General features: G+C 37.1%; 1 protein-coding gene across 1 annotated transcript; it reads right to left on the bottom strand.

Annotated features, from left to right (window-relative positions):
* Window positions 1–1,964: 1,964 nt before the first annotated feature.
* Window positions 1,965–7,319, bottom strand: LOC122023804 (translocase of chloroplast 101, chloroplastic-like). The gene is made up of 2 exons (XM_042582167.1): window positions 7,224–7,319; window positions 1,965–7,038 (listed from the first exon to the last, which is right to left on the bottom strand). The coding sequence occupies exon 2, from the start codon at window positions 7,029–7,031 to the stop codon at window positions 2,358–2,360; it is 4,674 nt and encodes a 1,557-aa protein (XP_042438101.1). The 5' UTR covers window positions 7,032–7,038; window positions 7,224–7,319; the 3' UTR covers window positions 1,965–2,357.
* Window positions 7,320–12,540: the final 5,221 nt, after the last annotated feature.

The following is a 12,540-nucleotide window of genomic DNA, read 5'->3' as shown; positions in this document are numbered from 1 at the left end:
GTTGAATTTTAACCTCTATTAATGATCTAAAAAAAAACATAATCGATTGATCATGTTATAATAATAGAAAAAAAAATCAAGGAGATTGAAGATTATAAAAAGAAATGTCAACAAGAATATATATATATATATATATATATATATATATATATATATATATATATATATATTCTTGTTGACATTACTTTTTATAATCTTCAATCTCTTTGATTAATTTTTTCTATTATTATGTCATCATATTATGTTTTTTTTTTTATCATTTCAATTTGTAAGCTTAGTCGACTCAGCAAAGCTCACGAGTCAACTGGGCTCTACTGAGATTACTATCTTCCAAAGATTCATGTCACTCAACTCTCACATCTCACACAAAACTTCCACAAGTGGATCTTGTCACCGAGGTCATAGCTCGCTTCATGTATGATCCTCAAGTTCTCCGAATATAATCCTACCGTCCTTTCAGATGTCTTATACCATCCTTTTTGAATCACCGGACCTTGAACCACTAAGCCAACCAACTTAACCGCATTGAATCATGTCTCAATGTGCCGTGCAACCTTTTTTGAACTCCATGGACCTCCAAGTCATCAAGTGCATTGCTTTAGCCGAGTCAATTCATCATACATACTCAACCTCTTCAAGTCACAAATTACGCGAGCTCCATATGGGTTCAATGTTCATGCACAACTTTAAATCATATATCAAATACAAATATAAGACCTTACTTAAACCATTCACACAAACATCAAACCCAAGATCAAATTCGACCACTTAAGGCACAATTGCATCCATTGTTTTTTTTCGTTAACTTGACATAAGAATGGATTCATAATCCATTAGCATATCAATATTTAATCCACCTAAAAATGAGCTAAAACAACATTTCTTTTCCTCCCTAAGCATGCTCTAAGTCAATTTGCATCATCTATCGCTACCTACCACAAGCTCAATGGTGAGCTCATGAGCACAGCCTAGCCGCAAGCTCACAATCGTGACCTGGCCATGAGCTTGCAACTTCTTCACAAGCTCATGGTCTCCTACTAGCTTGCAGCTAGGCCTCATGGCCTTCTCATGAGCTCATGGCGGCCACACATAAGTTCACAACAATCACATGGGCAGCCTGCTCGCAAGCTAGCAGTGGCTGCACCAAGTGACTTTTCTTACAGGGGTCGCACGACAACCTTCTGGCGAGCTTGCAGTAGTTGCACAATGCCCTCATCCTCTTTCCCTCAAGCGGTCCTCAGTTTATGAACCTAGGAAACACAAATCATTCACTCTCGAATATGCATGCAGTTGTTCATGTTACTCTCACCAGGTTTGCATTCTTGCATTAAGCATTCCAGACACATCCTCCAAATCAACCATTCCATTTATTAAGTTATTTTGAATATAATTCAGAATATAAAATATTATATTAGGAAATACATCTCCAAGATGTTAGTATCAAATGCAAATTTGATTAAAATCAATCTAAAATAAACTAAATCAGGCATTTAATCCCCTTCCATAAATTTGTGTTTATTATTCTCTACACAAATATGGTTGAGCACAGGCGGGATCCTCTGGTCCCGTCTGCCCTGGTCCACTCTTGGACTAGGGGTAGTGATAGGTGGATTTAATGGTTCCCACCTGTTTAGCAGATGGGGTCCATTGAATTCCACCTATCATTGTAGTGGACCGGGGCCCTGATCCACTAAATGCGGATCAGAGGATCCCTGCTCAGTTGAGCATTTCTCATCCCCTCAAGTAACCTCTACCATCTATTGTCTATGTTAACAAGCCATAAAAGATATAAACCTAGGACGACAGATATTCAAAACGACAATAAACCACTCAACGTAGAAAACTACTTGGGTCTGAGTATATGGATCATACCTGACAAATTAACCCTAAAGCATTGTCATCAAACAAAGCAGTGTAAGCATCATAAAATTTACAAAATTATCAGGAACTAATACTCAAGATAGTGGAATAATTGGCCATCAAGTCATCCATATTGACCATCAAGTCATCCATATTGATTTTAAGAACATAACATTTCCAAAGTACAAATCTAATTTGAGGCATGTCGCAGTTCATGATGGTCAATGGAGTACAGCCCTCTATTTAACGCGATCATTAGACAAAAACTTCAGTTCATATACCCATCATTGAACCTCAAGTGGCTCGTTGATGCAATCTAATACAAGGAAACTGCTAGGTCAGCTAGCAGGTTATTCTTCTATTTCAGTAATAAAGCAAACTTCACAGCGAAAGAGAAGGTTAATACTCGGAAACTAAACTTACTTGTTGTAGAACACGGTTCACATATTAAAGAAGCTTATCATGTTGCTTGCCCTTCAACCACAGCAGAGAGCAGCTCACATGGAGTGAGAGGAACCAAAGAATGTTCTGTGAAGATTTCTTAGTATAGGGACCATGGCAAGCAGAACTATTTGAAGATGTTCCGAACTATTCAAGCGAATACCAAATTGGCCAGTTCCTCTGTTATTCAAGTTTGCATGACCGGTGATATTAGTTCCTCTGCCAAAAGGGATCTGAGACTGAATATTGCAGCCGAGCGAGAGGTCATCATGCCACTCCACGAAAGATAATGCAATAGTGGACAGTGCCTGCCCTATAGGATAATCTTTGTCTCGTAAGACAGCTTCAAGACGGCCTCCATAGGCCACATCACCCTTGCCGGTCATTGCTCCTCCACTCATGAGTAATCTAAATCTTCTGCTAAGTATAAGCTTATCTTCCAGCTTTATGCCAGCAGACGTTGAGTCCCCAAGAACAGAAACTGAAGCTCCTGCAGTTGTATTGTTTCGCCTAAAATTTCTAAACCTTGTTTCACCGCGTAATGTGTAGGCGATGTCCTTCCCAACAGTCTGCATTTCCAAACCTAAAGAAGTTGCTTTTGATTCACTATGCTTTAGTGAGCTACCCAGCTCCATTTGAAAAGTGCATTCCTTCTTATCCTTTGTCAGCTGACCAGAAACAGATAGTGGGATCTTGTCTTTGACAACAAATACTCTTTCAACATTCAAACCTTCATAACCAACATCATGATCCCAACCCTGAGAATCTAGCACAGGCCTGATAAGCCATTGGTTGGAAGAATCCAGAAACCTATATCGGTGAGAAGGATTGTCACAGTCAAAGGAATGAGGAAGAACATAGTCTGGCAAAGGTACTGGCACAGTTGCAGAACCATTGGATTCTTCCTCAACCTCCCCCAAATTATTCTCCAAAGGCAAATCCTTAGCCATATCTGCCAATTTAGTTGCAAGTTTCCTTTGCTTTCTCTCCTCCTTGAGTTGTTTCTTATAAAAGAGCTTTTCCCGGTAATCTAGCTCCTCAAAGTATGCCTTCTTCTGAGCTTTACTAAGCTTGGATATTTGAGATTTACTGAGAGGCTTGAAAGGCGGTAACTCATCATAATCTGATCCCTCATCAGAACGGGATGACTCGGCCAAGTCATCATCTAAGTTGTCATCCTCATCAAATTGATCTTCTGGCAATTTAAGTTGAGGTCTTGACTGTAGAAGGGAAGACAAGAGAAAGGGTAAAGGAGGAGCTCTGCGACGAGATCCAAATGGCTTACCAGGAGGACCATCCTGTAAATTTAGGAGAGAGTTGGCTTCTGCCAAAATTTTTGAAGCAAATGAAAGCAACAACAGCTGTGGTTTCCAAACTTGGCCATTTGGTAGCACTCTCTGACCGGCCCTATTCATCCTACAGGCCGAGTGGTTCTCAACCAGAGAAACAGGATTCATGAGCCGAACATCCCCAGCAGCCTGGCGAATTGCTTGTTGAACCACATGAGTCCTCTGAGTCACAAACATATCATAACTCAAAGGGCTACCATTTGGGCCATCTGGAGGAGCAGAAGCAGCATGTGTTAGCACAACAATTGCATTGAACCAAATGGATGCTCCGAATATGTTTGTGATGGTCTGCAGTAGTGGAGCATCTCCAAAATCCCTACTTTGCATGTCCAACCGATCAAAGTAAAGAACAATGTCAGGAGGCGACTTTTTGATAAACTTCTTGACGGAATGGAGAATTTTTTCATTGCGATGTTGATCCAAAGAAGATAAGAAAAGCCCAGGTGTATCTATAACCCTAACCTTGATCCCCTGAACCATGCCCACTACTTCTTGAACCTTCTTTGTCCCTAACAGGAACGCATCTGTTGGCAACTTAACCTCATCAAATATTGAATTAATGGTAGCAGTCTTACCGACCCCTGATTTTCCAATAACCATTATTGTGCAGGAGAAGTCCAGTGTCTCTTGTCCAGCAGCCTCAAGTTGCCCTGCCACAACACTAGCTTGGTCAAAGCTAAAAACACCTGGTCGTTTTGTGTTTCTCTTGAGCTGCTCAGCCAGACCTAGCCTGTACAGAACCTGAGCAACAACAGCATTATGGGGTGTTTGTCCAAGTCTATGGGCCAATCGAAGAAACTTGACCCGAATCATTTGGAGCTTCTTGCGTGTCTCATCATTCTCCTCCTCCTCCTCAGATGGTACAATAGATGGTTGAGAATTAGTGAGAGTGGTAGAGCCCCTGGATTGCTGAAGGGGACGGAGAGAAGGCTCTGGTAAAGAAGCAGAGGAACCAAGGCCAGCTGGAGCTGTCAAACTAGAGCCTCTTGAGTTTTCAGGTTTTGGAGAAAGTAAGGTTGATGGAGTAGAACGTTGGGTATTTTCACTTGATCCAGAGTTTAGGTTTCCAACATATTGCTCCTTAGGTTTATCGTTGGAACCATGCATATCACCCGTAGCTTTTTTAGAATAACCATTAGCTGCATTAGCAACATGAGCACGAGGTGCATCTTCATTGATCCTAGAAACAGAAACATTAGTTGCACCACCAGCATCCTCATTTTTCGCAGTACTGTGCCCATTAGTTACAAAACTAGTGTCAAGTTCGGCATCATTTGCTGTCAGCTGCTGAAGTTTTTCCAGCCCTTCAGTGATGACCACAGACTTGACCAAATCATCTTTCATATCCACCAAAGGAGTCAATTTGTTTGAATTAGTATCACAAGCTAGCTCTCCATTATCATCTGGCATAACAGATTCAACTCTCTCAAATTCTTCAACCTCACATCTGTCGCTTTGAAGTTCTTTGCTAGCAGTCCCAATATTGAATTCAGATCCATTTGCAACTTCTACTTCTCCATCCACATGATGTGAGGCCATAGGACTGGATCTAATCTGCATGAACATTTTCTCACCATCCTCAATATCAGATGATCTCTTTGCAACTTTGTCTATTTCATTTCCAACCTCGCTACATGAAACCAGAGAATCAGTTTCAATGTGCATTGGCTCTTTTTCAGCATCCCTTTCTCCAGAAAGATGGCATGATTTATCACAAGATGCATCCCCTTTGTTAGGTTCAACTGCCACTGATTCATCTGTATCCTTGTCAATATGCTGAGCATCAATTTTAGCACCTACAATCTCATCAAACTTTTGCTCTCCAACAGATGTTTGTTCTTTTGAACTCTGATTAGAGGATAAGGAAGGATCTGTTGACTCATCTGATGATCTCTTTGCAACTTTGTCTATTTCATTTCCAACCTCGCTACATGAAACCAGAGAATCGGTTTCAATGTGCATTGGCTTTTCTTCAACATCCCCTTCCCCAGAAAGATGGAATGATTTATCACAAGCTGCATCCCCTTTGTTAGGTTCAACTGCTACAAATTCATCTGTATCCTTGTCAATATGTCGAGCATCAACTTTAGCAGCTACAGTTTCATCAATCGTAGCATCTACAGTCTCATCTCTCGTATCACCATCAATTTTAGCATCTACAATCTCATCAAATTTTTGCTCTCTGACAATTTTTTGTTCTTTTGAACTCTGATTAGAGGATAGGGAAGGATCTGTTGACTCATCTGATGATCTCTTTGCAACTTTGTCTATTTCATTTCCAACTTCGCTACATGAAACCAGAGAATCGGTTTCAATGTGCATTGGCTTTTGTTCAACATCCCCTTCTCCAGAAAGATGGCATGATTTATCACAAGCAGCATCCCCTTTGTTAGGTTCAACTGCTACTAATTCATCTGTATCCTTGTCAATATGCTGAGCATCAACTTTAGCAGCTACAGTTTCATCAATCTTAGTATCTACAGCCTCAGTTCTTGTATCATCAAATTTAGCATCTACAATCTCATCAAACTTTTGTTCTCCAACAGATTTTTGTTCTTTTGAACTCTGATTAGTGGATAAGGAAGGATCTGTTGACTCATCTGATGATCTCTTTGCAACTTTGTCTGTTTCATTTACAACTTCGCTACATGAAACCAGAGAATCAGTTTCAATGTGCATTGGCTTTTGTTCAACATCGCCTTCTCCAGAAAGATGGCATGATTTATCACAAGCTGCATCCCCTTTGTTAGGTTCAACTGCTACTAACTCAATTGTATCCTTGTCAATATGCTGAACATCAACTTTAGCAGCTACAGTTTCATCAATCTTAGCAGCTACAGCCTCAGCTCTCATATCATCAATTTTAGCATCTACAATCTCATCAAAATTTTGCTCTCCGACAGATTTTTGTTCTTTTGAACTCTGATTAGAGGCTAAGGAAGGATCTGTTGACTCATCTGATGATCTCTCAGGATCAACATTTTCATGTCCATCAGACATCTGATGATGCAGCCTGGACTGGTTTGGGAAATTGAATCCCTGAGAACCAACAATTTCCTCTTCTTTGTTTCCTTCTTCAACATTTTGATCACCCACCTGCACATCAGCTAATTCAACAGGGTTTTGCAGCTTACCAACTGCGTCATTCCCCAAGATAGTTTCCAGATCATCACGTGAATCAGAAAAAGCTTGCAGCGACATCGGAGTTGGAGGCTCCATCGCCTCCTCAAAGACCTCGTCGTCCATCACATCTTCCGATCCATCCTTAGCCTCCAAAGTTTCACCATCGGCGTCCTCCAGACCCAGCCTCGGATTCCCATCCTCTGACGCCACCGCTGATGCCTCAGGCTCATCTTTTGCAGAATCAGTGCACAGCTCCATCGAAAATCTAACTCGATCATCAAACCCAGAAAAAGTCAAAAATCAACAAAAAAACGAGATGAAGATCAACAAACGCCAAAAAACATCGACACAAATTAAGCCGGTGGCAGTTCCTAGGTCTATCAAGGAACCGAGAAATCCTAACAACGCTAGAAAACGAAACACAATAGAAAAGAGACGGACGGAACAGACCTTTCGATCGGAGGAGAAGCGGAGGGAGGCGCAGATCTGGTTTCCCTCTTTGTTCTTGGCGAAGAAGAGGAGCTGGAGGAACCCTTGACTAAAAACAGGAGGATTAAAATGGCCGAAACATCTATTTATAGCAAAGGAAAAAAAGCGAAGAAGATATGGACGGTCTGGATCAAAAACTACGAAGATCGGAAGATGGATAGCCCCCTTGAACAGCACGGCGTGTCCCGCATCGTGGACCCTCCATTGACTCGTTGAAGCCTTGTAGGTTTGGGTTCGATCGTGATTCAAATCCCTTTCAGCAATTTATTGGAGGGCGCATTCAGATTTATAAATGGACCAAAGTGCACATTATATTTGAATGTTTATCAAATAATATATATAATTTTCTATTTTTTCATTCTACCTATTAATTATTTGTCACTTTTCTTTTCTTTATCTTATTCATGTAATTTTTTTCTCTTCCTTCTCTTCTCTTCTCTTCTCTTCTCTTCCCACTCTCTTTAGGATGCATGCATACATGCAAATATAATATGTGTCTAATATGATTCCATATAAATTCACGTGCGAGCATAATATGAAATTGATATGATTTTATATCAGGCCTAACATATCATGTTCACGTTGGACCTGATATGAAATCATATTAGGCTCACAGGATTAGGATTTAGCGTATTTCTTTTTATAACATTTTAACATTTTCGGAGAAGTCGAAATATGCAATGAACGTCACCGTTAGACTCCCTATAGTCTCAAAAATCCACAAAACCTGAAACGAGTCCAATCAATCAAAAGCTACTAATGGACATAGGAGTCTCAGATTGCACTCATTTTAAGTCCTGTAAAGTTTTGAGGATACAGGGAGTCCAACGGTATTGTCCATTTCATATTTTGATTACTCTGGATATATTAAAATATTTTTGAAAGAATCAACTACAACAATCCAACGTGGGCCTGATATGAACTATAGACCTAATATCGTGCATATCAGGTTCACGTTGGGCCTGATATGGTTTCATTTCAGACCCACGTTGGGCCTGATTTATCTTGTGGAGGTTCTTTTTTAGACAATTCTTATTTTATTTTGAGTTTCGTTGAGATTGTTATACCATATTTTGTCAACTTTAGTAGATATAATTGTAACAGAGATTTAATACGGAGCAACAAAACAAGCGAGATAGTCGGAAGGACAAGCAACAAAATCATAGCATGCTCACTATATATGCCCTTCTACAAATTGTTCTCCTTCATGGAGTCCACAAATTACGTCTTGATGTTGTTGGATTCGCTTGGTGTCATAGGGAATGGAGTTTCTCTACCACTTATGATGGTGCTCTTCAAAAATTTGATCCAACCATTTGGAGGAACATCAAACGGACATGATGTGCTTCATCAAGTTTCCAAGGTATGTGCGTTACGATAACTTTTTTAGCATTCTATTGTATGATTGGTTCCTCGAAAATACTTAACACTTAAAGAATGAAGTTTGCTGGAAAAGAATGTTTGATAGCCATGGATTTGATTGCATACAGGTAGCATTGGAATTTTTCTACCTATTAATTGGAGTAGGCATTGCATCTTTCCTTGGTCAAAATCCACTTATACACCTAGAGACCTCATATTGGACCCATTACAAGTCCTATCGATGTCGTTCATTGCATATTTCGACTTCTCCGAAAGTGTTAAGATGCTATCAAAAGAAATACGTTAAACCTTAATCCCGTGGATCTGATATGATTTCATAATAAATCCACGTTGGGCCTGATATGATTCCATATCAGGCTCATATTATGCTTATATGCATGCATGTATCTTAAAGAGAGGAAAGATAAGAGAGGAAAGGACAGAGAAGAGAAGATGCGTACATTATAGAGAGAAAAGAGAAAAATGAATTATATGTATGAGAAATATAATGTGCCTTTTGATCAATTCGTAAATCTGAATGTACCTTTTAGTAAATGGCCGAATCTCTTTGCTTCGTAGCGAAATCATCAAATCTATTGGTAAAACATTATCGTTCATGGATTGATAGTGATACTAATCTCATAAATTCGTTAGATCATCTAATTTTTCTAAAAATTGCTTGCACATTATTCGGCAGGTGTATGGTTCAATCCACTCCCTGTACACCACTAGATAAATCAAGAAAGCACAACTAACGCCCCCCGGGGGTATGGTGTAACGTAAGGTATTCAGGTTGTTACCCAGGTATCCACAGTTCGAACTCCAGTTATGACGAATTTGTAAGAATTTTTCCTCCAAATGGGACACACAACTAAAGGATACTGGGCTCCTGGGTTGTCCGCTGCGAGCGTTTCCTGATTTATTCTGGTGGTCGATGGAAAATTTTCATGAAATTAGATTGGTGGTCGATGAAAAATTTTATTATCCAGTCTGATTAATTATTTTTTTTATTAAGAAAGTACAAGTGACTCCTGATTTGATGGCCACATGCACGAAAAATTTAACACCATTAGTCTGCGCCTAGCTAGAATCGAATCTCGCTTGGTGGATTCACCGCCAAACCCAATTGGTACCCCGAGAACATCAAATCAACTTGTAGAAAATTATATCTTGGGGATATAAATTCAGTTGCTTTTTTATTAAATCATCAAATTAACTAGTAGAGTAGTATATTTTGTGAATCAACTTATTACTTCTAAGATAAATCAACAAATGGTGTTGAATCATCTGTCGGAATCCATTTACGTTTCTTAAATTCATCATATTCATAGATTAGATAGATCACCTTCCAGATTAATCAGTTCGAAAATAAAATACTTAGATTAAAAAAAATCAACAAATTGGCTCTTAGAACATTATAGGTTGTGGATCAAAACTGATACAAATCTCATCACTTCCTAATCAAATCATCAAATTGACCCGTAGAATATTGTAGTTTGCAAATCGACAATAATACATCTATCATTACTTCATCAAATCGACAAATGGACTTAAGAATCTTGTAGTTTGTAATCAATGGTGATACAAATTTCATTGCTTCTTCACTAGATCACCAAATCGACTCATAGAATGCTATATTTACGCAACATAAATTTTGTCACTTTATTAATTTTTTATTAATGTCAAATATGGAGTTGACCATAATTCAATTCTAGATGAGAACAAAATATTTCTTTTTCAAGATGTTAATTTAAAACTATCTTAAAAAACTATTGATCAAATGTTATTCTATCAGCTACTGCATAGAATCATAATTATTATAACATATTCAAATTTTAATAAAATCAAGATAAATATTTTTCTTATGTGTTAGTTATTATTTCAAAAGTTAGTAATCGTCCATAATTTACCTCTTCCGTGTTGATCCTGGGATGGATCGACGGAGATACTGAAGACGAGCGTATTCGTCTTTTGCCATCATAATTACTATAACATATTTAAAGTTTAAAGTTTATGATTTAATTTGATTAAAATAAAATAAATTATCAGTTAAATAGTTGTAGTTAAATTTTAAAATATAAACTCTGGATATTATTATATACAAATATTCTTTATTAGTCAAAACTATTTAAACTTCATCAACATCATTTTAAATTAATTAAAATTACTTTAAAATAATTATAAAAACTACTAAGTATTTACTACACCACTATGACAATATTGTATTAAATATTACATGTTGTAGTAATTACATAATAGCTTCTATTATTATAACAACTATAAAATATTTTCTACACATTGCAACAGTCAATTGTAGCTACTACAATATCACTGGAAATTAGGAACAATATTATAATAACTACTCAATAACTTCTATACTTTGTAGTAATTACCAATAGCTACTACAACATCACTAAAATAAAAAATATTTAAGAGATAACACATAGGATAAAGTGGCCTTTTTGAACTTTTTTTTTTTTTTTTCCAAAAATAGGCATCCATTTGATGTTCTTTTAATTTAGGATGTCCTATTAATTTGTGCCCAATATTATTTAACCTAATGTTACAACATGCTTAACCCATATTCATCATTACTTAGCATGTTTTAAAAAAAAGGAAAGAAAGTTTAGTTTTACTCTTACAGTTATGCCTACATGCTCGATCACTATATTTGATTTCTTAGAGGTGAGCCCCTTGGGTAAATTATTAATCTTAAATAATTACTATTTTAATCTTAATCGTCTTTTTAATGTAGTCACGGGGAAAAAAAGGAAAGCTTTTAAGTTAGTAAACTTTATCTCCTAATGGTAAGATATTAGATGAAGGGACTCATGACTTTAATTTTGATTTTATGCATCTTTCAATATTATGTTAATTTTTTCAAACTGAAATGGTTTTTCAAAAATCCCCAAAAGAGAGTAGATAGTCTTAGTGCAATGGTTCCAAAGTAGTTGGGTTTGATCAATATATGACTAAGAATTTAAGTTAAGTTTGTCTCCACCCCTCCCATAGTGAAGCTTTCGCGAAAGGAGTCTCGAATATGTTGTCTTTTGAGGTCAGATCCTCTGATCCAGGAAATTCTGGATCAGAAGAGGTCCTGTCCATTCATTGGTTGGATGAATTAGACCCCACCTGTTAAACAGGTGGAGTCTAGTTCATCCAACCAATGAATGAACAGGGGACCAGAGATTCTGGACCAGAAGATCCTTGCCTAATGGGAGGGGTGGAAATAAACATAGGAGCATGAAAAGAGAATGGAAAAGGAAAAAAATATCTTTCTTTACATGTTTGTTTATCTTGATTGAGGAAGATGAGTACATGCAATTTAAATTTTCTAACTGAAAAATGCTACCTACTTTATTTTTTTTGGGTATATGACATAATTTTATGAGTTAAAAAAAGTACATGCGTCATTTTTTATATATAATATAATTTTATGAATGAAAATAGATACATACGTCATTTTCTTCATCCTTTTTTTAAAGTCCGATTTTATGATGATCAATTGTGACTTCAAAACTATCCATTCATGGATTACACATCTCTTCTCTCTTAAAATTTTAATAAAATAAACAACGAATTTTTTTTTCTTAATTTTATTTTCCACTCTCTCATATAAATATAAATAAAATATAAATCTTAGATCCTAAATCTTAAATTCTATGCACTAAATTCACACTAAGCATGTTATAGAATTATCCAATAGCTTCTATAAATCTTAAATTTTAAATTCCTCCTAGTTTCTGTATATGGTAAAAGTTATCAGGTATTTGCTATTATGGGTCAACGTATTTATTTGAATGTTTTTGAAAAAAAATGTCACTTTAGATGATTTATAAAATTTGGGATGCCTTTTATTTTTCCCAATATTTTTTTAATAAAAAGTTAAAATTCTGAGCCAAGAAAACTCTTTAAT

The sequence above is a fragment of the Zingiber officinale genome, chromosome 9B, assembly GCF_018446385.1.
Source record: "Zingiber officinale cultivar Zhangliang chromosome 9B, Zo_v1.1, whole genome shotgun sequence".
Classification (NCBI taxonomy): domain Eukaryota; kingdom Viridiplantae; phylum Streptophyta; class Magnoliopsida; order Zingiberales; family Zingiberaceae; genus Zingiber; species Zingiber officinale.
Note: the sequence above shows the minus strand (reverse complement) of the source record. Positions and strands in the feature narration are given on the sequence as shown.